This window comes from Barbus barbus, assembly GCF_936440315.1.
Source record: "Barbus barbus genome assembly, chromosome: 30".
Taxonomy (NCBI): Eukaryota; Metazoa; Chordata; class Actinopteri; order Cypriniformes; family Cyprinidae; genus Barbus; species Barbus barbus.
Window position 1 is genome coordinate 21,516,725 of NC_136758.1, and position 25,062 is coordinate 21,541,786.

Consider the following 25,062-nt stretch of genomic DNA (forward strand, 5'->3'; position numbering starts at 1 on the left):
TTCCTTAGAGGAGTGGAACAACTCCTGAACTGATGAAGCCCACAGTGTACTTTGATTCAAAAGTAGGTCTTAAAAACTGTATGCACTACAGGCAGCAAAATCCAAGTCATATTAGAACACACACAGTGAATGTACTGGCAAAGCTTGTGTTTTATCTGAACAAGAAGTCTTTGTTAGATTAATCTTTCTTAAATATCAGTTTTTATATTAAAGAAAAAAATATGATTGTTTCCATCTTTAGTTTAATCTCTTAATCTGTGTAGTTTCTCTTCTGGTTGCATATACAGGAGCACAGGTTAAAAAAAAATGGTTAAAAAGAAATATCCCTGGATTTTGATGTTGTAAAAGACTTGTACTAAATTAAATACATGGGAGAATGTACTACCCAACAGGACCAAAGCGACAGAAGCCACAAAACAGAACAAAGAGTGTACATTTCAGCACCTTTAAAGCATCATAAACCAGCAGATTCAGTGATTACATTCCACATGCTTTGCTGAGAATATTAAAATGATATAAAAATACTCATCAGTAGTATGTGCACTGAGAGCATGCACATCATGCATGTGCATACATGAGGATATCTGGAGCTGCCATTGATGATTAAAGTACACTTCTCCAAACAATAAAAGATATGAAACATGAAAAATAAATAAATATGTACATTAAAGAAACATATACATAAAGTGTTTTAAAGACTTTGGAAATCATAAGACAACTAACTTTAATCAATATTGAGGAAAGCTTATATAACTACACAATGAAAACTCTTGCGGGCGAGCAAACTTATTAGTTAGTCATGGCATTGCATTCATACACTAATAAGTTACTACTAAAATAGTTGCATGTCAAAGGAAAATTTAAATTTACTCACCCTCAGGCCATCCAAGATGTAGATGAGTTTGTTTCTTCATCAGAACAGATCTGGAGAAATTTAGCATTACATCACTTGCTCATCAATGTATCATTTGCAGTGAATGGGTGCCGTCAGAATGAGTGTGCAAACAGCTGCTAAAAACATCACAATAATCCACAAGTAACAAACATGACTCCAGACCATCAATTAATGTCTTGTGCATCAAAAAGCTGCATGTTTGTAATATATTTAACTTCAAATAACTATCCTCTATGCATAATATTGCTTGCTCCAGTGAAAAGGTAATTTCGTCTGAATCAGCAGAAAAATATGCACAAATCAAGTAGCTTTTAAGCAAAAACAGCCCAAAACAGTTCTAAACAAATATGTTGGTGGATTTTGAGGTGAAAGGACAACAGGGGATGGACTTTTACACTAAATTAAAAAAATTTATGAATAGAGGACACATATTTTAGCTAAAAGTGACAGTTTAAATTTAAAATGCCTTAATGATAGATTTCTTACAAACACAGAAAAACAAAAACTTACAAAGCTTTTCGCTTCACAAGACATTAATTGATGGACTGGAGTCATGTGGATTACTTGTGGATTATTGTGATATTTTTAACAGCTGTTTGAACTCTCATTCTGACTGCACCGGTTCACTGCAGGGGATCCACTGGGGAGTAAGTGGATGAAGAGTAAATTCTGATGAAGGAACCAACTCATCTACATCTTGGATGGCCTGAAGGCGAGTAAACTTTCACCACATTTTCATTTCTGGGTGAATGATTCTTTTAAGATGTAAAGTTTCTACAAAGTTTTGGAATCATACCGCACAACTTGCGCTGCAGCTTTGGAGATAATGCATATCATCAGCATCCAAGTTTGAAAATTTGATAAATATGCTTGTTTCTACCTAGACTTCCCTCAGACATAACCAACATCGCCCTCCGCGATATGTATCTGGATAAAAAAAAAAAATATCCTGGTAACATAAGAAAAACGATAGCCAGATTGAAGCAAGACACCAGAGCTGGCCGCAAGTCAAAATTAGTGGAAACAACAACAACTAGAGAGCCAAGTTGTGGAGGTTTTGGAGTTTGATTTAGGTAACACAGTGAATGTACTGACAATGCAATAAGAAGAACCTGTAATTCCTTTCATGGGTTAGGATCCTCGGAATTATGGGTTCACTGCCAGTCTGTTCTCACTTACTATAGGAAAAAAAAAATCTCAATGGTTTTTGTACACAAAAACGGTTTTGAAGGCTGCAGTGACATATGGCTTTAGCAAGTACACAAGCAGCTCAAAGCCTCATGTGGCTGGCAGAGAAAAATCAAAGTATTAATTTCCCTAAACGAATGCCACAACGAGTTAAAAACAGACCCCAAACCTCACGTCAAAACAAAACTGAGGTGACAAATGCAGTAGAGGAAACTGGGGAGTGACAAAAAGCATTTTTTTCTAAAAGCATCAGTGTTTTGTTTGTGTTCAAAGCTTCACGTGTTAAAATAAAGATGATATACCTAAGTTTAAAATAAGTTATATTTATTAAGTGGTTCGCTGCTTCCTTTTGGAGATCAGAAGATGAGCAGTGCACATTTGGTTCAGATAGGAAGTATGTCACTCTTCCTTCTCCTCATATGTGGTCTCGTCAAAGGGCCGGTCCAATGAGGGAAGAACTTTGTGCCGCGAATACTTCAGCTGCAGCAGATCGCCTACTTCACTGATCACATCCAGCGCCTGAAAACAATCATCATGCTCCATTACTTTCATGGTTACACATGTAAGTCATAACATGCTAATGCTGAGAAGCAGCTGCCACCTACCATGCAGTACTTTAAAAGTTTGATATAATATAGTTGTGGCAATGCTAGTTGCATTATTTAGACTGCAATTGATACCATACAGACTTCTGGTTCAAGTTACCATTAAATGCACAAAATGTCCATTATTAAGTACACTTGATCATTTTTAAAGACATTTAAGTCTATATGCACTAGGGCGGATTGATATATTCTATATTCACGAGTAATTAAGCAACACTGTAAACAAAAACGCAATTAGATTTGGTAAGTTCAATGAATTGAGTCAAAACTTTGATCTCTGCTTGACATCTTTCACTTATTACAATGTTTCAGCCAAAAATGTTGATAAATACAGTTATTCCCATGCATATAAATAAAACTATTGAATATTCATATTTAAATGTCATTTACATGTGTGGTTTTTTTTGTCAAAACTAGATTTTTACTGTTATTTATTATTAGATTTTACTATTTGCATTAAACATTTCAAATCTAATTGACAAAAATGTCTGTCTGGTTGAAATGATGGTTTCTATGATTTTAAAATAAAAAATAAGTAGACAAAGCACAACACTTTCAAACAAAATAGAGGACAAATACATCAATTATACATACATTTCACCATAAGGCTAATTTTTTTTCATCTCTAAAACCTTCAGATTTTTGTTATGCACTTTGTACAATCTTAGTCATTTATCAATGGAAGAAATGCTAGAAAATATGTCAGAAGGTCACTGAATAAAATAATAATAATATGGATAAAAGCATGCAAAGGTGACAAAAATATATTGTGATATGATTTTTTTATGAAACTGTCCAGCTCTAAAACCTTTAAACTTTTGTTATGCACTTTGTACAATCTCAGCTATTCAGCGATGGAAGAAATGCAAGAAAACATGTCAGAAGGACACTGAAAAATGTGTTGACGTGATAACTGGTCACATCAAAGTGCACAGTGTTTTCTTAAGCACGGGGAGGGGGGCTGACGGCCGGTGTGCTTTTCACCATAGTTAAATCAAAGTGTCCTTGGGGAGGCAGATTAAGATGCTCTTTGATCTGCTGCCAGTGCAGACCCCTGTGGCAGGCGCTGCTTATGTAAACCCCTCAACGGCGGCCTCAGTCGAGACCTGCATTAATTTATAGCGCAGGACAGTTTGAAGAGGAGCCTGGAATTCTTTAGACAGTGATTATTTTCAAACATAAAATTTGTATCAGGTTTGAAGTACTATATTTCAGAAGATTGATGGACAGGGGTTTGAACTTGACGTACAGAGACGACAGCCGTTTCTGGTCTAATTCCTGTTGAAAGTCTTCCTTCTTGACATGTAAAGCACATTTCAACCAAACTCACCCTATGGGGCTCTGTACTTCGACTTTAACATCAGTATGTCATGAAGGCTCATAGTTTTTTCCATTAAGTCAACATATTCCATCGTAAACACTAAAATTTATGGCATGAGAAACAAAGCCTAGTAAAAAGGGTACAATGCTGCTTTGAAGTGAAAAGTAAATTATTGGATGTACTCGCTGTGGCGAGAAAACGAGTAGTTACCCTGTCCAGCATTTCCTTGGTGTGGGCCGCCGAGATACAGAAGCGGGCTCTGGACTCTATGATCGGCGTGGCTGGGAAGCCCACCACCACTACTCCAATGTTTCTCTTCAACATCTCCCGACCAAACGCCCTGGCAACACAGACACAACCTCATCAATTTTCAAGAAAACATTTAAGAAGTTCTTTCCAAACTAAGCTTTCCCTTATGCGCTTGTTTTTGTTCTATTATGAGGCACTACTATGAATCTATTATGAGTGTAATCCATTTGGATTTATTTGGACGTTTATAGACCTGAAACCTTGTTAAACAAAAAATTTGTCTTCAAGAGTATTACTTCACCTACAAATGAAAATTCAGTCATTATTTATTCACCCTTATGTCATTTTGAACCAGTATGTGGTTAAAAAAAAACAAAAAAAAAACAGAAATCTTTGGTAATAGGGGTGAAATAAAATAAAATGCGATTCTGGACCACAAAACCAGTCTTAAGTCACATAGGTATATTTGTAGAAATAGCCATCAAAACATTGTATGGGTCAAAATTATAAATTTTTCTTTTATGCCAAAAATCATTAGGATATTCAGTAAAGATTTCCTACCGTAAATACATCAAAACATAATTTTCCATTAATACTATGCATTGCTAAGGACTTCATTTGGACAACTAAAGACGATTTTCTCAATATTTTGATTTTTTTTTAGCACCCTCAGATTCCAGATTTTCAAATAGTTGTATGTCGACCAAATATCGTCCCATCCTAACAAACCATACATCAATGGAAAGCTTATTTATGCTTCAGCTTTCAGATGATGTATAAATCTCAATTTAAAAAAACCTTTGACCCTTGACAGGTTTTGTGGTCCAGAGTCACAAATATTACATAAAATAAATAAAAAAATAAATTAACTTTGAAAAAATCAACAAAAATTTGAAATGTTGTCCTGGAAACTTACTGAAACCAAGCTTTTGAAACTAAAACTGAAATCAAAATTAATTATAGATATGAGAAATATAAAAAAAATTATAATAATTAAATGACAAATGCACAGAAAATACTAAAACATACCTAAAATAAAATGTTTTTGCTACAGAAATGTAAATCAGAGACACTATTAGTGTCTTAAATGGTCTTATAATTGTGAGTTGCAAGAATAAAGATAAAAAATGACCTTAAAAATGCATTCAAAAGTAAAATGAAACCTGAAAATATAAAAATATAAGCCAATTCAAAATATTAATAAAATATAATTATAATAACTATAATAGTACATAAATAATACTAAAATAACACTAGAGCACAAAGGAGGAATGCTGTAAAGGATTAATAAAGTACTAGCAAAATAGTGCATACGACTTGTGCACTTTATTCTTTAACTTTGGAAATCTGAAGAAGTCAAATCATACATTTTATTTGATTTTCAGAGCTGCATATGGAGCTATCATGAGGCTTTAAAACACTTATAGTGCATAAGCTGTACAGACTTATTCTTTTTTTGGCGAATTTCTTTGTGGGATTATTGTATATGGGATTTGTGTGTGAACTGCTTCTTTAATATGTAGGATATTAGCATGCATGAGTATACTGAGAGATTGAAAAGAGAGAGGAAAAAAAAAAAAAAAAAAAAGACTAACCCGATTTTGGCAGGCATGTAGAGCATCATGGGTACCACAGGTGAGTCATTGTTGCCATAGATGATGAATCCCATCTCCCGCAGTCTCCTACGGAAATAGACTGTGTTTTCAGCCAACCGCTGGATACGTGAACGGCCTGAAACCAAGAAACACACCCAAACCATTAAGCTCAAGTTCTCAGAAAAAAAAAGGTGATTCTGTCCTCTGGCACTCCGCATCTTTTTCCACAGCCTTTCATGCGATCAGACAATTAAAATTCACTAAGCCACAAAACTCATTATTTCAGATAATAGGAAAGTCGACCACCTGAGCTATAAACTTTATACTTAAACCTCCACGATCGGTAGATCTAAAAACTGTTCAAGAAGAAATATTTAATACCTGCTGATTTTATACCACATTGTAACTTTCCCCCATCATATCACCAAAGCACATGCCCTTCGTACACAGAAAAAAAGTATCAGATGTTTACTTTCTATGCATCCAAAGTGCACAATTCAGATCCATCAAAGCTTGACGTCTAATGGCAGAAAGATTTTAATCAGCTGGCTAAACTACACCCTGGTGCTGCAGGTTACAGAAGCCTGCAACAATCCACTGTGTGATTGGTGCGGAAGAATGAGAATTATACTCCAAACAATCATGGTTCCAATAATCCTGACAAAAACAGGAAAATTAGTGTCTTGATTTTTCAGCAGCCCCCTCTTTAAGCAGGACGTATGTTCCCTGGGGGAGGATTGCTGAGCGATCCACGTCAATGGAGCTCTTAAAACACTCAGTCCACCGCAGTGATCTGAGAGCCACGCTTAAAGTCTTACGTTTCTGAATGCCTCGGTTCTGCTTCGTCAAACATTCCACGCATGCTAAAAGCATGTCATCCCGGTGTCATCCAGATGCCAAAAATCTAGCAATTGTCATACTTGCCGTGCCTGCAGGGTGATAAAACTACAAGATCCTGAAAATTTGCTGTGCTGTTATGACTTGACATTCTGTCTGGCCTTGTAATATTCAGCTTTTTAGTGGTTTTGCAAAACAAGGATCATAAAGAAAGAAGGGATCCCAAGGTTGAACAATTTGGCCTGGTCTATATGACGGGGCTATTGAGGTTCCATCTGATGAGCCCTTGTGAAAGGAGACTTGACTGGCTGTGAAACTGGACTCCTTCCTCAATCCCCCTATGTAAATTGGCCACTGACAGATAAAGCAGGTTCCACAAGTCATGACCGGGTCAGCCACTCCGTGGTAAGGAAATTAAGTTTGGCCAATGTGTAACGTTAAACACACTGGAAGCCCAGTTGTATTTGTGGTGATTCCCATTGGTCCCTTGCCCAACTAAAGTAGCACTATGAACTGTGGCAGCAGTTCTCAAAATGTTCATATCAAATCTTTTAGTACCAATTGGTTCACCAAAAATTAAAATTCTGTCATGATTTAGCCACCCTCATGTCATTTCAATCCTGCATGACTTACTTTCTTCAGTGGGACACCAAAGAAGACGTTCTGAAGAATGTTTCAACTGTTTTTGTCCATACAATGCAAGTCATTGGGATCCAAAACTACACTGACCATCATTGTATGGTCAGGAAAACACTGAGGCACTTTTTAAAACATTTTATTTTGTGTTCCACAGAAGATTGACGTCATATCATATAATATCATATTTTGTTTCATATCAACATTAATATATTTTGGATAAATCATGCAGCTGTGAGAGTGACATTAAAACCATATAAAATATTGCAATCCAAGTTAAACGCTAATGTTCAATAAATAAAAACATACAGTACTGTTAAAAAGTTTGGGGTCAGTAGGATTTTAAATACTTTAATACAGAAAGGATATATTTAATTGTTAAGAAAAATCAGTAAAGACATTTATAATGTTACAAAAGTTTTTTTTTCTTTTTAAATCTTTATTAAATCAAAGAATACTGTAAAAAAAACATTGCTGCAGTTTTTCACAAAAATATTAAGCATAATTATATAAAATGTTTCACCAAAGCAGCAAATCAGCATATGTGACCCTGAACCACAAAACTTAAGTGTCAATTTTTCGAAATTGAGATGTATACATCATCTGAGAGCTGAATAAATAAGCTTTTAATTTATGCATGGTTTGTTAGGATATGACAATATTTGGCTGAGATACAACCATTTAAAAATCTGGAATCTGAGGGTGCAAAAAAATCTAAATATTGAGGAAATTGCCTTTAAAATTGTCGAAATTAAGTTCTTAGCAATGCATATTACTAATCAAAAATGAAGTTTTGATATATTTACTGAAGGAAATTTACAAAATATCTTCATGGAACATGATCTCTACTTAATATCCTAATGAATTTTGGCATAAAAGAAAAATTGATAATTTTGACCCATACAATGTATTGTTGGCTATTGCTACAAATATACCCTAGCGACTTAAGACTGGTTTTGTGCTCCAGGGTCACATATTAGAATGATTTCTGAAGAATCACGTGACACTGAAAACTGGAGTACGATGCTGAAAATTCAGCTTTGCGTCAAAGGAATAAATGACATTTTAAAATATATTAAAATACAAACAGTTTAATTGTAGGAATATTCAAATAATGACTGTGTTTTACTGTATTTTTAATCAAATAAATGCAGCCTTGGTGAGCATCAGAGACTTCTTTCAAAAACATTTTTTTAACGGAATCCAAACATTTGAACTGCAGTGTGTATTTATACATTTTGAGCAATTTATTCAATACTAAACCTTATTTTTTCTGTTTAGAAGCGCTTAAAATTCCTAATCTAGTTTGATGCCCAAATTAAGCATAAAAGGTATTTTAAAAATGCAATTAGATATTCAAAATAAAACATGTAGAATAACAGAACAGATCACATTCCAGCAGCAACAAGAAGCAGAACTGCTCAGGAAGACGAGGAGTTAAATCGAGGTAATTTTGTCTGACAACCCTAACAATTAAGGAACCTGTAGAGGTTCTAATGAATAGCTACAGAGAATTAAAGAACTACGGCAACATCTCAGGTGAACAACTATGAAAATGAGCATCTGAAAGCAATAGACATTAACGGAAGTTCAAGCTGCCCAACACTGAGGCCATTGAGATAGCGAGCCAGGGCCGTAGGGCCTTGGGGGAGGGCGAGTGCAAAGAGGTGGAGTATGAGTCTCCAAAGTAAATCTTTCTGGGGTACCTTTTCAACAGCTAGTTTCACAACGCACACCCCCGCTAACTTCTTCCAGACCCAAAGCTGGAAGATCTGGAGCGAGAGGCAGCGAAAGGGACCAAAAGAGCTTCCAGATGTGGGGACTGTTTCCCTTTTTTGAAACGCCTAGTTCCTCCTTACTTCCTTTTCATCTGAAGGGAGGAGATAAGTAAAAGCAACAGGAGTTGAGGGCAGCTGATGTGCCGAAAGCCTCCTCACCCCGTACGAGGACCTCTCTGGACAAGGGCAACAGGAAGCAAAGCAGCTCCTTCCAGGCTCAAATCTGTGGCCTCAATCATTCATGGGCTGCAATGGCGCTCACTAGCTAGCAGCTGTCCTGATGCTGAAGTCCAAGTCAGCGGAAAGTGAACAGGGGATTTTACACCCGTTTATGGGTTGATTCATTTCACAGTCATCCACATACACTCTTCTGATCAGTAACATCACTTTTCCAGTGAATTCAAGAGACGTTTTACATTTACACTAGCATTCCAATTTGGGGTCAGTTAGATTTTTTTTTTAAAGAAACTAAAACTTGTATTTAGCAAGGACACATTAAACTAATCAAAAGTAATAGACATTTTATATATAAGTTACAAAAGATCTATATTTCAAATAAATGCTGTTCTTTTGAACTTTCTATTCAAAGAATTCTGAATTTCTGCTTCCACAAAAACGGTTTTCAACATTGGTAATAAGAAAAGTTTCTTAAGCACCAAATCAGCATATTAGAATGATTTCTGAAGGATCATGTGACACTGAAGTAATCGCTGCTGAAAATTCAGCTTTGCATTCACAGGAATAGATTTAAATTTGCATTAAAATAGATAACAGTATATTGTAAGATTACTGTTTTTACTGTACTTTTGATCAAATAAATGCAGGCTTGGTGAGTTTAAGAAACTTCTTTCATCAACATTAAAAATAGAAGTCTTAAAAACTTTTAAACGGTAATGCACATCCTATAAAATCCTATAATTCTTATAAAAATAGCATGCAGGATTTCAATTACATCTTATTAAATTAAAGGTAAATTTAAAGTCCAGCAACAAACAGCTAACATTATTGTGCTGTGAGGGAAAAGACGAGTATTTACAATGGAACACACTGGTTAAAAGGTCCTATATCTCATCATTTTCACAACTTTCAAAACTGTTTTATGGAGTTTTTAACTACTGAATTTTTATTTTATTTTTTTTGGAAAGACATGTCATCAGCTGAACATTCAGCGTGTTGTTAAACAACAGTATGATCCACCCTACTTAAATCCCTCACAGCCTCATTTTAATTCCTGTCATAAATGAAATACGGTGCTACCATGTATAATGTCTATAAGCCAATAATGAAGCCCATTGTTGACTTTCAGTAACAATTAGATGTTGCAGCTCTAGTCATTGATTGATGGATGCCAGTTAGGGTAGGTCAGCTGGTTTAAATACTTGCACAACAATGGAAGTGTCAAAGAAACAGAAGCACATCACCACATCTGGAATAACAATCCATTATCCTGCTTTAAGGGGGGTGTGGGTAAACACATTCTTACACCTAAAACATGTGTATCTGCCCTCTCTCACAGAGCAAGTCAACACCTCGAGACAAAGATGAATGTCCAGTGTTTGTCAAGTCCGCCTGTGTGTACAGAGAAGTAACCAGACTTAACAATGAGATCAGGTATGCTCATCACCACACACCACAGAAAGATAAAAATGCCAACTTGTGTAACTACTGTGACTTACGAGACAAAATCTTTCGAATTCTCAAATTTCTTCCCCTGAGAATGAGCAAGGCCAGGAATATTTCTTATCTGCTTGTTTGTGTGGGGACGCCAGGAGTTTTGGATGGTTTGAAAGCCAGATCTGCTCAAAAGAAAACTTTATTTCCCTTTAGGCCAAGGACACGTCAGACTGTGAAACCACTAGACTGTGAAAGCATCTGCATCTGTATTCAGAAACAATAAATAAATTGAAAATGTAGGCCAGTCCAGGACAAACCTCATTGAACTGAAAAAATAAAGTTTTTAATTTGCTTGTTTTTCCAGTAAAAATGTCTAAAATCCATAAAACAAGATCATACTTTATGCACTGTTGCTTCAAGTAATTTTAAGAGTTGTTTTAATAGACTATATTTTTGTCTTACTGCACTGACAGACTTTTTCACTTGTTTTTAACTTATTTATACTTCAAAAAGTAAAACCTGCCAGTGCAATTAAATAGAATACAATTGTATTAAATATTAAAGATACACTCCCTAAAAACAAGTCTTATTATTGTACACAGTGTTGCTTCTCAGCTAAACTGATCTTGTTTTAATGATTCTAAGATATTTTAACTGGAAAATATGGAATAACTAGAAAATATATACATTTTTAAAAAATTGACACTTATGACTGGTTTTGTGGTCCAGGGTCACATATAATGAAACAAATTCTACATAATAGTCATCCTGATTATGAAATCGGCTTCACTGACTAAAATTACCCAAGTACAGTGAAAATCCAAGTATGACATCCAAAGCAAACTTGGCAGATGAAAATAGGTGTCAAATTGCCTTCAAGAAATATTGAAACTATTTAAAATTGCATAAACTAGAAAAGTGGGATTGAAAACTTTTGTTTTGCCACAAAAGGAATGAAATGACACTTTATGAAAGAATATAAATTGTAAACCTGGCAGTAAATGAGTGCTGGAGGCAATTTGTCCACACTGAAACCACTTGTCAGATCAATACAGGGCGTCAAATCAAACATGTGGGTAAAACAGAGCAGATCAAGTGTGGCTGGAGTTGGATGCATAATCTGAGAATGAAAGGACCACAGAAAGCAGGGACGACTGAGTTTCAGTTCCCATGAGGATACACAGGATGTCTCCCAGTTGACCTTTGCTTGATTAGTTTTCTTTGTGCATCAACCCCCAACAAACCCACACAAACACTCTGATTGTTCAGGTCCACCTTTGTTCTCACTCTTAGATGCTCCAATATCAGTTAATCTACATAAATGTCATCGGTTAATCAGTAACCTGTTATTACTGCATGCATAAAAAGCTCCAAATGCACTCAAATACTTTTGCACAGCAATTCTTTGTAGTTCTGGATAAATACTGAATTTGTGTGGATGTGAAAAATGTTATATGAATGATTGGTTTTTGCTTCAAAATTCCTCCCAAAAAAATTAAAAATTAGTCAAATGCACTAATTTAAAATAACGGAGATGTATATTAATGTTATATGTATATGTTCTTATTTTAATTTAGAATTTTTAATGATCGTAACCTTTCAATAATTAGTTTCTAGTCTGTTCTCGATTGCCTGGGGAGAGACTAAAATACTGAATTAATTTCATTTGTTCTTGAAAATAAAAAATAATTATATGTAAAAAGCACCTTATTAATCCCAAACAAGAGCTGGATCATCTCATAGGTCAAGAGTTTTTTTTTTGTTTTTTTGCATCAATGTGGAATGCTGGTGAAAGTCAGGAAGTCCATTAGCAGGTGAAGGAGAAGAGAAAAGTCTCTGGGAGACAGCAAGATGTTCTCAGGAGACATCTTTAAGGATGATGGAAACAATAAGTCTTTGTAAGGAGATGAAAATAGCCGTTAGCCAAGCAAAGTAATACTCATATTAGTCATATTGAGCACTTCACCTAGACCCGGCAGACCGGTAGAGCCTGTTTGTTGTAGCTGCCAGCGTTGATTGAGTGGCAGGGGGAAAACAGGCAGTTTGGTGGGTCTAACCAAAGGGCCAGATCACACTAGTTACATGGGTAATTGTTAACACATTTCTGAGGTTTTAACTCTGAGCTAAATATTTTACCTGGACAGAGTCGGTGTACAGCTGTACAACTAATCAGTCTCATTTCATGAGCACTGGGAAATTGTATGAAGACAGACCCCCCCCCTCCTCGTCTCACTTCAACGTGATCCTTGAGAAATACTTATTTCAATTTCTGGGCCAAGTTTATCCAGAGCGCACAGAGCAAACAAACATAAAGTCTGTATTTTCACAGTGAAATGAAACAGCCAATAAAGCAAAGACAAGAACAATGGAGTTGACAAAGTAAAGGGACGCTTTCAGTGAATGATGTGCAGATGAGAACAGAAAATTACATATGGAGGAAGACGTGACTGTTTACTGTACGACTGATTGTCAGATGAAAAAAAAAACACACATTGGATAATTTTGCCTAACACCTTCATCTTGTGACTTCGTGACACAGCATTCTTGTTTGAAATGTTTGGCATCTTGATCTGTATCTATGCCACTTGTATTATCTGCTGCAATATGCAAGTTCTAGAATGGCACTTTGGTAAAAAAGAAAAAAAAAAACATCTGGCAGGTAAATAAGTGTACACATGTTATGTAAAGCAGCTTCAAAATGCTGAGCACCATCCATAGTACATCCTTGCAAGCTGCTTATTTATTTTTGGGTCAATCCTGCCACCTTGTGGTGCACTCAACAACACACAGTTGACTATTTACTTGCCTAAAATTTTTTTTATTTATATTCTGTCTTTGTTTACTTGCTCTCATGTCATTCCAAACACATGTGATTGTATAATTTATCTCTTCATCACACAAAGCTATTTTTATGGTGTTTTGTTTTTCTTCGGTTCACACTCATTAGGAAAAAAACAGCCACTATATTATTCAATATTTCTTCTTATGAGTTCTATGGATGAAATAAAATAACATGCTTTTGGAACAACATGAGGGCAAGTAAATGATAACATTTTTGGGTGCCTCAGATTCTGTAAATATTAAAAAATACAAAGAAAAATAAAGTAGGTAAAATAAAAGTAAAACTCACCTATTGTTGTTCCATCTTTCCCCATAATGCACTTCATAGAAGTGATGATTTGCTCCACAACAGGAAGCGACATAGAGGTGGCGTAAATTGCACTGTGAGAGTGAGTTCGCAGGTAGTCTATCAAATCCTAAAGCATAAAAAGCAAGATGTTTCATAATGACAAAATGCAAAATGTTCTGTCTGCTTTGTATATCAGTTAATCAGTTTTTCAAATGACTAAAGAAATTATACACTATCGGTCAAAACTTAGTATGTTTAAAAAAATTTATATTCAAATGACAGTAAAGATTTGTACCTTACTTAAAAAAAAAATAATGTTACACATTAAATCACATTATAATAATATAATAATAGCTTTTTACCGTATTTTTAGTCATTTTTAATAAATGCAATCTTGGTGATCATAAGAGATATCTTTAAAAAAAATATATACATATATATTTGCTAAACCTCTTTTCGCTTTTCACAACCTTTGTATTAAATAAAATCATAAGGAGAGTATATAACAAATTATTGTTTGGACTTCTGCTATTCGTAAAATTTATGAATTGGCACTTGAAATTTATACCTTCCTCCCTCCTATGTATCCACCAGCAGCTCCGAAGCTCTTTGTGAAGGTGCCCATCATGACCTCTACATCTTTAGGGTCCAATCCAAAATACTCCACCACCCCTCGACCGTTGGGTCCTAATGCCCCGATACTGTGAGCCTCATCCAGATAAAGATAGGCCTTATACTTCTTTTTCAGGTCTATAACTTCTGGCAGCCGTATAATGGAGCCCTCCATACTGAGTAAATAACAGGTTATAGTCCATTAAACTTTGAAATGTGTGGCAATTAATTTGATCGTTAAACTGTCAAGAATGTACATGTGGCAACATGTTCCACACTTGAGAAAGCCACAGAAGTACAGAATGCACATTTTCAATAATTAAATAAATTTGACATAAACAAGAGAGTTTAATCACCTGTAGATGCCCTCCACAAGAATGAGGATTTTCTTCCAGGGTCGATGTGTTCTAGGCTGACCATGAATGATAGCGTCTCTGAGCAACTTCTCCAGGCTCTGCATATCTGCATTTAAGCAAATAAAATGTTTAACCCAGAGTAAAATAACTACAAATACTTTTTTAAATTTGTGTAAGGCTTTATTCATAAAAAATAGATTAAATGGCATGATATTGGTGATGTAAACTACTGATAAAGTGGTTTTCATTCATCAGCCATATACTAACTATGTGGTATTTCAGGGTCATAGTGTAGTAAAATGTTATCTGTGTCTTTGGTCATAATTTAAGAAACCATAGCACATAAATTCAATACAAAGCGTCAGTGCAAGAACTGCTTCAAGCACTTCAGTTATAAGCAATCAGAGTCCTGCTGAAGTTTCCCCAAGCCTCTACAATCTGACTCAAGAGTTTCAAGGACCATTACCTATTCACCTCAAGTTACTTTATCAATTTAGAAGCTCATTTATTAATCACTGACAGTCATCTGTCCAAATTGCCAATTTAAATGATTCATTTAGAATAACACAGCTGAAATGCGATGGAGAGCTGACCTTTCCAGTGATAAAAATTTGTATTCATGGTGTTTGACTGGACATTAACCAAAATGGCATTCAGAAACAAGTTCAAAAACAATCCAGAATACAAATAGGTAAACTTCAGGACCTCAACTTGGGTCAAGGTCTGTCAATCTTCCACTCAAGCAGTTGCAATGTCACGCTTTGTGTGCATTGGAGCTGCACCAAATGTTCATTCTTTACCTTTGTGCTGTTAACAGCTGTGAACAAGGACTGAGGCATTAAGATATGGTGATGATAAGATAAGATATGTGCCCGTCAGTGTAAACTCACTATTGTGTTTAAAGACCCGGATGGTGGAGCCAGACAGCCGGGCTCCCAGTACCAGAGAGGCATGGTTCAACTCGTCACTGAGAATCAGACATCCCTGCAAACAGAACAAACTGTGTCAGGTCACTGTAAGAAAATGCATTTATTTAATCAAAAATAAATGTAAATATTAAACCATTTTAAATATTTTAAAATGACATTTATTCCTAAATCATCCGTTATTCCATTCTTCATTTTGACAGATCTTTCAGAAATTATTCTAATATGCTGACATTTCTTATTATTATCACAGTTGAAAACAGTTGTGATGCTTAATATTTTTGTGGAAACCATGATGTTTTTTATATTTATGATTGACAAAAAGTCCAAAAGAACAGGATTTATTTGAAATTGAAATACAAAATTGAATGCATCCTCGCTGAATAAAAGTATTTGAATAGTAGTGTATATAAAAAATCTTACAGTTTTTAATTAGCTTTTAAAATGATGCCTTTTAAAAATGCGAGCGAAAGCTTTTTTGCTGCTTCTTTTGTCTCCGTTTTTTGTAATGCGTGACTTTCCCCATATTACGCATCCTTTGTTCATCAAGTAGTTTCGATCATGTAAATCTGGAAAGTCAGGCATTTTAGTGCTAAATCACTAGACCTCTCTTGGCCTGCAACAGGAAGTGAGGTTAGGAAATCTCTGTGGTGCAAGTTTCCTGTGGCGATTTAGTTTTGTCTTATCATGTGCATTCCATTGTGTGAGCTACACAATCTGTTTGAGTTGGAACCGGTGGTCTATGTGTGCCATTACAGTAATCTCCTCCCTCTGCACTGGTGATAAAATATGACACATCCACCCAGTGTGCTTAAACCAACAAAGGAAAACATTCACACACCAGAAACTTATGTATCAATTAAACAAGCAGTGACAGGTCAAGGTGGGATCCGCCTGTGCTGACACTCCCATGAAATTTAGGAGTTGCCAGGGTGGTTAATCACAGCAAGAGATAGGGACAGATGATAAAGAGAGATAAAGAGGAAACTAAACTGTCTAGTGCTTCAAACCTTGCCAGCTAACGCAGGAATGTTCATGGAGTTGGTTGCAAACCCCATGCCAAAAGCCATAGCCGACTCCACTCCCAGGAATGACGCCACCAGTTTCTCCAACTCTTCATGCCTGTCGATGTTGCCTAAGCAAATCACACAAATAAATCAGCTAATGCAAATAAACACTCAGTTACTATAAACAGTAGCTAGAGAAGCAACACCTGTGTTTATTTCGAAAGTTAAGTCATCCTAGAAAGCTCCCACATAAGCCCATAAAATAACTAGATTCAAAGAGAGCATGAAGTGAACAATTCATTCCTGTTATATGTTTCACTTTTAAAACAAATCTTAATCAAAATGTCATAACTTTCACCATTCAGTGAAAACGACAGACTTCTTTCATTACTTTCAACCATCTTCTCCATTTGTTTAGTCCACTTAAAACCTGCCCCTTTCTTACAATCAACAGGAAGCTAGTATTCAACTGGGGTGTATTCCAGAAAGCAGGTTATGTGACATACCCGGGTAAGTTTGAGGATAAGCGAGCAGATAAACTCGGCTTTCGGTTCCAAAATCGGAGGTGACTTTTAGGGTATGTAAGTAACCATAGTAACTTGCTCTCTGAAGATAACCTGCTCCGGAGCAGGTTATGTTCAGGGTTAGTTCACTTCAGTGCTATCAGTGCACGTGTGACATACTGACCAGCCTTCAGTGGGCCTGACAGATAACGCACAACATTATATAATATTAGATTATATAGCTTTATATATATATATATATAAGCGCTGATATAAGTAATAAATAAGGTAATATATTATTCTAATATGGTTATTTTATTTATTTTATTGGCATATATAACAGTTATCTGTATAAATTATAAAACACTATGACCAGGTAATGTTTAATTTATTATATATATTTATTACATTTTATATTATCATCTCACACATGGACTGGCATTTTCTATAATGTATTTCTATAATAAAAATACATATCTGATATGACTTAATATATAATTAATTATAGTTAGCATCAAACTAAAAATAGAAGTCATATTCTCAAGGATTAAAGATTAAACGGGGGAAAAAAATTATTACACAACCATCAATTAGGTGGCGATATGCACTAAGCATCTAAACGACCATTGAATAAAAGAAGAAGAAAGAAACAGCATGGTGCGCTTTTTCTTAGCGTCCGTTTCCATAGTGACTCGTCGATCTGTTGAGAATGTCTTGAGTCTTAACCAGGAATATACTCTGTGTTGAATGAACTTACTCCCGGATGCGTTTTTGGAACCACATACCTCGAGTAAGCAAGGTTTGGGGTTAATCAACCCAAAGTTCAGGGTTTAGCTGAAGGTAAGTTAACCGTGCTTTCTGGAATAAAACCCTGATCTGCCTGTATCTAATCATCAACCAATAGACAAAACCAAGACTCCCGCCCAGTGTTGCCAAGTCCACAGTTTTTGCCGTGGCTTGTTTTTCATGTATGCGGGTTAAAGTGACCCCAAGAATGTGATATTTATCCCCTGGAATGAGAATTTTACCAGAAGAACCCCGCCAAAAAACTTGCGTTTTACCCCCCAGGATACAATTTTTACTGTGGGACCACCCAGAAACGCGATTAGACTAGTTTTGGGCTAAATAGCAATTGGGCTAGTTTTGTTGTGAAAACCTAGCAACCCTGCTCCCACCCTACATTTTTCTTATTTTTTGATAATCTGTTATACTTGGATGTAGGACTCGCAATACAGAAGAAAAGATGTGTCACAATTCAGTTTCACTGCAAATCTTTTTACACTAACCAACACAAAATGTGTTGCCAATGTTGGAGACAATCTGAGAGCCTTACCAATATTTTTCTAATATTGTCTAAAATCTAGAAGCCAAAGTTCTTTAATTAGCATGCTTAGCATTAGCTGTTCCACCGTTTATCTGGTAAAATTCTCTCAGAAAAGTTGAAAACGTATAAATTCCTCCCCCAACTCTGCTGCTAAAGCCATATACACTCAGACAGATGTCTTAGACACATCTAAACTATGTTTTGAGACATTTTGTGAGCGCTTCTCCACAGGATTCCTCAAATCAAAGTTAAGTAAACTGTAGCCTTATAATACAGAACATTCACAAAGGAGGAGGAGTTTTTGCACTCCACTGTACTGTTTTTCCATTGTTTTCTATGTTAACATGCGACAGATGGACACGTTTGACCATTGCTACTGTGTCTTGCACCTTTTGCAGCGTTTCACGCATGGCACTGCACTGTAAAAATTAAACTTCTAAAAAACATGTTTCTAGATCTAGTGTTTATTTTTACATTCCACTATCATCTGTATCACAATTTTAAACACAAAAATGCTTTCTGTGCGACTGGCCCTTAGTTCTACACACTTTTTCTACACTGCACACTTTTCCTTTCTAATCTACACAATTTGAGCTATCAATAATGTCAGCAGCACAAATGGCACATGGAATGAGTGGCATGCCTATGTTTAATGCTTAAATGTGCCTAATGGACATTTATGTCCAAATATTTCCCAAAAAGCAACAGTAACTAATAAGCGCTCACCCATTTCCTGTCTAGTGCTGGCCACGCCCACCCCAAATTTCACCGTCAGCTCTCCAGCAGCTGTGGCACAGGTGCCTGTGTTCTCTGCAAAGCCCAGATAATTATACGAGCCAAGGTTTATCACATCCTTCACCACTCGCCCGGTGTACCTGAAAGAGCACAATACACTTGCGTAAGATTTCTTTTGATCCAAAACTAATCATTGACGACCCTAGACTGGATTGTAAGTCTCATGCAACCTCATATTTCAGGTTATAATCAAGTCCTTTCACTAGCAGCCTTACTTTTGAAAGCTTATTGTACATTGGCTTGAAAGTGACCTTGATATTATAATCATTAGATTAATGCAGCTCTCAGCTTGGGAGGTAAAACAGTCAAAGACGTGGTGTTTTTTCTTGTTCAGGTCCAAGTCGGGCTACTTACTCAAAGGTCCAGTTGTAATCATTGGAACTGCGCTCAACAAGGTCAAACGTGGCCCCAGGAACACTGCAAATGGGCCTGTTCCAGCTGTCCCGAATCCTCATGTATAAATTCCTTGTGTAGAAATTCTCAAAGTCTTGATAAAGTGAAACAAAGTCCTGGACAAAAAAGAAAAGAAAAAAAAGAACAGATTCACATACTTGAGATTTTTTTGTTCACTACCTGAAAACAGCTCCTTACATTTGGGCGACTAAGTTGACTTGGATCCAGTATTTTAGGAAGAATAGCATCCATCAAAGGCATGTAGAAAAAACAGTGCAACCTTTCGGTGCCCTAAAGTACTTTACAGTAACGGTAAACTGCACAATATCCTTCCTCTGACAAAATAACCTCTTCCTCTCAAACTTACACCAATACCATAACGCTTTACACAGCTTTATGGAAATTACACCATTTTTTCAGGCATATGAGTTTTCATAATTTAAAAACTACTACTTTTTGTAATTTAATCTTTAAAAATGTTCCTTATAACATGAAACTACCAGCAAATTTTACAATAAACCACTTTATTTATAATAAAAAAAGTTTCCTTTTTACATTAAAATTAGTACACTAGTACCGTTCAAAATTTTTGTTCTTGAAAGAAGTCTCTTATGACCAAGGCTGCATTTATTTAATCAAAACTTCACTAAAACAGTAATATTGTAAAATATTATTACAATTACTTTTTTCTATTTAAATATATATTAAATGTATTTCTTTCCTGCTGAATAAAAGTACTAATTTCCAAAAAAAATAAAATAATTTTGATCTGTAGTGCATATATTTGCCTTCTTTCCACTACGTACACATGACAATGTTTACCTTCTGCTCCTCCCTTTCTCTGGCTATGTGGCATTTTTCTATTTTCCACTCCCTCATGAAATCCCGCAGATATCCAAAGATCGTGAGGATGCCGTAGCCCATATACGTGAGCACAGCAACCAGCATGGGAGTTTCCTCAAAGGACTCGATGAACGGCCTGCTGTAAAGTTCTCCATTGCATGCAGCATGATAAACCTGTAAAGCAATACCCATTAAAACACTGTAGTCATGATACCGTCACATTGTAGTTACTGATTAAAAGACTTGTACGATTCAAACATTTACAGAAACAGATTCCTTTTGGTTACTTTAACAGTTTAGTACAGAAACAGTGGCAAGCTTCATTCATGGACACTATGCAAAAGTCAGATTAACTTGAACAGTTTCAAAGTTTGGCCTCTCATTGTCAAAAACTCTGTTACTCATGGTGACCAAAGGATCACACACACGTTTTGGACAAAACAGATGAAGCAGTTAATTCAAGACCCTGTGATTTGCAGGCACATGTGACTAGTCATGCTCCACTAACAAATACCACGGAGTCTAGCAACACTACTAACATCCACGTGAGCTGCCACCAACTCCAAGACAGCAGCACAACTTTGCATTCAGTTGCAAGGCTGAAAGCGCCTTCCAGGAAAAGTCTTTTGAAAAATGCGTGACAACAGATTTGTAAAACTTAGATGTGTGTGATGTACCATTGAAAGCTGTTGCTGAACATTACAATGGATAGCCAATCAGAAGAAGTGGAAAGAGCTGATATAGCTCTACAATACAGTTTAGTTGGATAAACAAAGAAGTTGTGACACTAAAAAAAAGTACAGAATATCTTGGAATAGATGAAGTTTCCCAATCAAAAAACTGACAGTACAGGAGGCACATGACAGAAATTCCTAGAACTTTAACTTGAATTCTGATTTGCTTACAATCACCCGCACAAGAAACTGGTATGAGATCAAGATCTTGACTTGACTTCCTCATTTTGTGCAGTGCATGTTTCTGTTTAGATATACAATCCATCGATAGATTTATTATCTATAAACTAGTGCGGTCAAACTATTAATCTATTAAACTATTAAAATATTAATCGCATCCAAAATATAAGTTTTTGTTTACATAATATGTGTATATATATATATATATATATATATATATATATACACACACACACACACATACACACACACACATATATATATATATACACACATAAATAAACATAACATATATTTATTAAATATATACATGCATGTGTTTGTATTTATATACACATCATATATATATATATATATATATATATATATATATATATATATATATATATATATATATATATATATATATATATATACACATGATGTGTATATAAATACAAACACATGCATGTATATATTTAAGAAATATATGTTATGTTTATTTATTAAATATATTTATATATAGTATAAAATATAAGAATATTAAAATATAAATGTATAAACAAGCAAATATTTTCAAAATATATACTGTATGTGAGAGTATTTACATACACATAATAAATATACACAGTATACATACATATATAATGTAAACAAAAACTTTTATTTTGCATGAAATTAATTGCGATGAAATAAAATCTAGATGTTAATATTAATAATGTTTAAGTATGACTTAAACCCATGGTATATGTATTATAAAGACTAATCAAATACAGGCTAAAAGTAGAATTTTATTAGAATATTATTCTTTTTTGATCAATCTATAGATCTATTTTTTATAACTTTAAATAAAAAATATACTAATATACCTTTAATATACATAAACTACATACAGATTATAAATTATAATGTACACTAGTCCGCATCTGAAGTGGATCAAAACCTTTCAGCAAAGTTGTCCTAAAACCTCAAATCAAAATGCATTCTTGTCTTAGCACAACTTTCATGAACTTTTTGATCCACTTCAAATGTTGACTACTGTATATTACTAAAACTACTACAGTGTTTTTATACAAAACAATACATATAAACGTAGAATCTAACTACATATATATATTTACTATAACTTATATACTAATATGCACCTCCATTTACATTAGTATAACTAGTAATATAAAATGAAATATTCACATAAACTACACACAGACTATAATTATAAAGTATAATTTATTTATAATTACATATAAATCTATATTAGGGAGTATAACTGTATTATGGAGAGGAGGGCTAGTTGTCACATTACTTGTCCAGTGAATTTTTATCCAATTTTTTGGTTTTATATTTAAAAGTCCTTGAAGTAAAAAAAAAAAAAAAAAGTCGTTAATGTTAAGACACTAATATCTCGACTTGCCGTTTTCAATGCATTTGACTTACATTAATGCAAATGCAGCATGAGGTTGCACATTAACTTTCTGGTTCAACAAACACAGTTTATCCAGACGAGTTTTCACTTATGGAAATATCCCATTAACCACATCATCATATTTTTGATGCTGCGATGGCCAGGGCTCATAAAACAATATTATCAGGAGAAAGTCTACATCTCATCTGGCTGTCAAACTTTACTTTTCCACATGTGACCATGCCATAAACAGCTAAACTGCATGTCATGCACTAACGGAGCACACACAGTATTGAGAACAGCTGCTGTGGGTTGCCATACATCATCATTTTCATCGAACAGCATATTGCAATATATGAAATATTAGCAATGCAAAGATCTCAATGCATGGTGTGGCCTCACCTTCTCCTGCTTTTGATACTGATGATGGTGATGATGCTTCTTCACCATGCCATTTCGTCCTGGTTTCACACCATTCGCTGCATGACAATCCTCATTTTTATTCCCCGCGCTCTCAGTCATACTTATCTAAGACTAAACACATACAATCAAATGCATGAAGACGGGAAGATGAAAATGAGTCGGTGATCAGGGCGACGCGCGTCACCGCTACCCCGAAACACATAAGGAGAAACCTGAAATTCCAGCCTCCGCATCCGGAAATCAACGCCCCGTTAGTCGCGCCAACCAATCAGAGCGCAGAGTTGAGATATTGGGCGTGGTTTGTGGAGCAAAGGGCGTGGTCCTCCTCTCGCTTCTGCTGCTGGGAGAAATGAACTCTAGTAACCTTTTTGTGTTTCACCTGTCTGGCCCTGCATAGCTCGAATATTTGTCTGATGCTCGCAGCTGCAAATCATATCAGATCAATTATAAAATGTGAACAAGCTAAGATAATGTTTTTGGGCTCGGTTTTAAATTCAGGCAAACAAAAGCAGGAAGAAGCAACGTGACAAGATTAACACATCCACTATTGCATTCATGTTTTTTCTCTTTACACATACGTTTTAGCAAATATTGCTATCAAGCTACTTCCCCATGCATAAGGGAAATTCAAGTGAATGGATGAAACCTTTTTTTTTTTTTTTTGTACTGTGTATTTTATAGTATAGATTTATATAAATTTAAGTATTATCATTTTAATACCAATTATAATGATACATTACACTGTAAATTACTAAAAGCTTAAATTAATAGAATATACAATAATATAAAAAATATAAATTTAAAAAAATAAGAAAGGTAATATAAAATGTATTATTATATAGGGGAGACGGGCTAGTTTTCATATAATTTCAATCTTTCATTTCTCAAGGTAGGTTTATTTTTGAAAGTCAATTTCTTTGCATACATTAAAAACTGGGATTAGTGATATTTTAGTTTCATTTAGACTTTTTATAATTTTTTTAAATAATATTTTGAGTTAGTTTTTATTTTTATATTTTCTGTTTCCATTTTAGTAAGTTTTTGTAATTTTGTCATTTGTTTTTGTTGTTTTTATTAGTTTGAAAAAATGTGTATACACATTTTTATTTCAGTTTTAGTTGTTGTTTTCTAGTACATCGTTAATTGTTATTTCAAGAAACTTTTTTTTTTTAGATTCAGTTAACAATAAAATTATATGGGGTAAGTTGTCATAATGTAACTTACCATTTTTCAAGCTAACTGATAAATAAATAAATAAATAGATATATAAATAAATACATAAAAATAATTAAGGAAAAAGCAGCATAATGCAGAAATATTATATATATATTTATATATATATATATATATATATATATATATATATATATATATAGTTTAACCGACAACTGTTACAAAATGATATTGATGATATTGGAATTTAGTGCAACATAGACACTAGTGAATAGTCCAAATAAATTAGATAATTTTTTTATTGCTTTCACACATTACATTAAGCAGACGTTTTTATCCAAAGCAACTTGAGACAGTACATCACTCTGCTAGGATGGAGTAAACACTGGGGGCCAGTTGGTGTCTCCCTTACATCACCGGCCTTGCAGTTTGTCTAGGTAAGAACTATGGGATTTTGCCTGAATCAGCGCATTGCACTTCTCAGACTACACCCTGTGTCTTCTGCAGAGAGTAAAGCTTGTGAACGCCTCTCCCAACCGCTCTTAATTCATAAATGGTTATTTA

At 34.9% G+C, this 25,062-nt stretch overlaps 1 protein-coding gene across 1 annotated transcript; it reads right to left on the reverse strand.

Moving 5' to 3' along the window:
• Nucleotides 1-431: 431 nt before the first annotated feature.
• Nucleotides 432-23,556, reverse strand: LOC306850427 (serine palmitoyltransferase 2-like). The gene is made up of 12 exons (XM_079386086.1): nt 23,305-23,556; nt 20,587-20,781; nt 19,726-19,880; nt 19,303-19,451; nt 16,753-16,877; nt 15,707-15,800; nt 14,817-14,922; nt 14,417-14,636; nt 13,849-13,975; nt 5,854-5,989; nt 4,220-4,349; nt 432-2,602 (listed from the first exon to the last, which is right to left on the reverse strand). Exons 1-12 carry the CDS (start codon nt 23,422-23,424, stop codon nt 2,483-2,485), a joined length of 1,677 nt encoding a protein of 558 aa, XP_079242212.1. The 5' UTR covers nt 23,425-23,556; the 3' UTR covers nt 432-2,482.
• Nucleotides 23,557-25,062: the final 1,506 nt, after the last annotated feature.

What these genes read in the sequence shown, in the direction of transcription:
- LOC306850427 (XM_079386086.1), bottom strand. Translation starts at nt 23,424, where the DNA reads ATGACTGAGAGCGCGGGGAATAAAAATGAGGATTGTCATGCAGCGAAT. An exon ending in AGTATCAAAAGCAGGAGAAG is followed by an intron (nt 20,782 to 23,304) that starts GTGAGGCCACAC and finishes ATTGCTTTACAG; the next exon opens with GTTTATCATGCTGCATGCAA. An exon ending in TTCCTGCGTTAGCTGGCAAG is followed by an intron (nt 15,801 to 16,752) that starts GTTTGAAGCACT and finishes TTCTGTTTGCAG; the next exon opens with GGATGTCTGATTCTCAGTGA.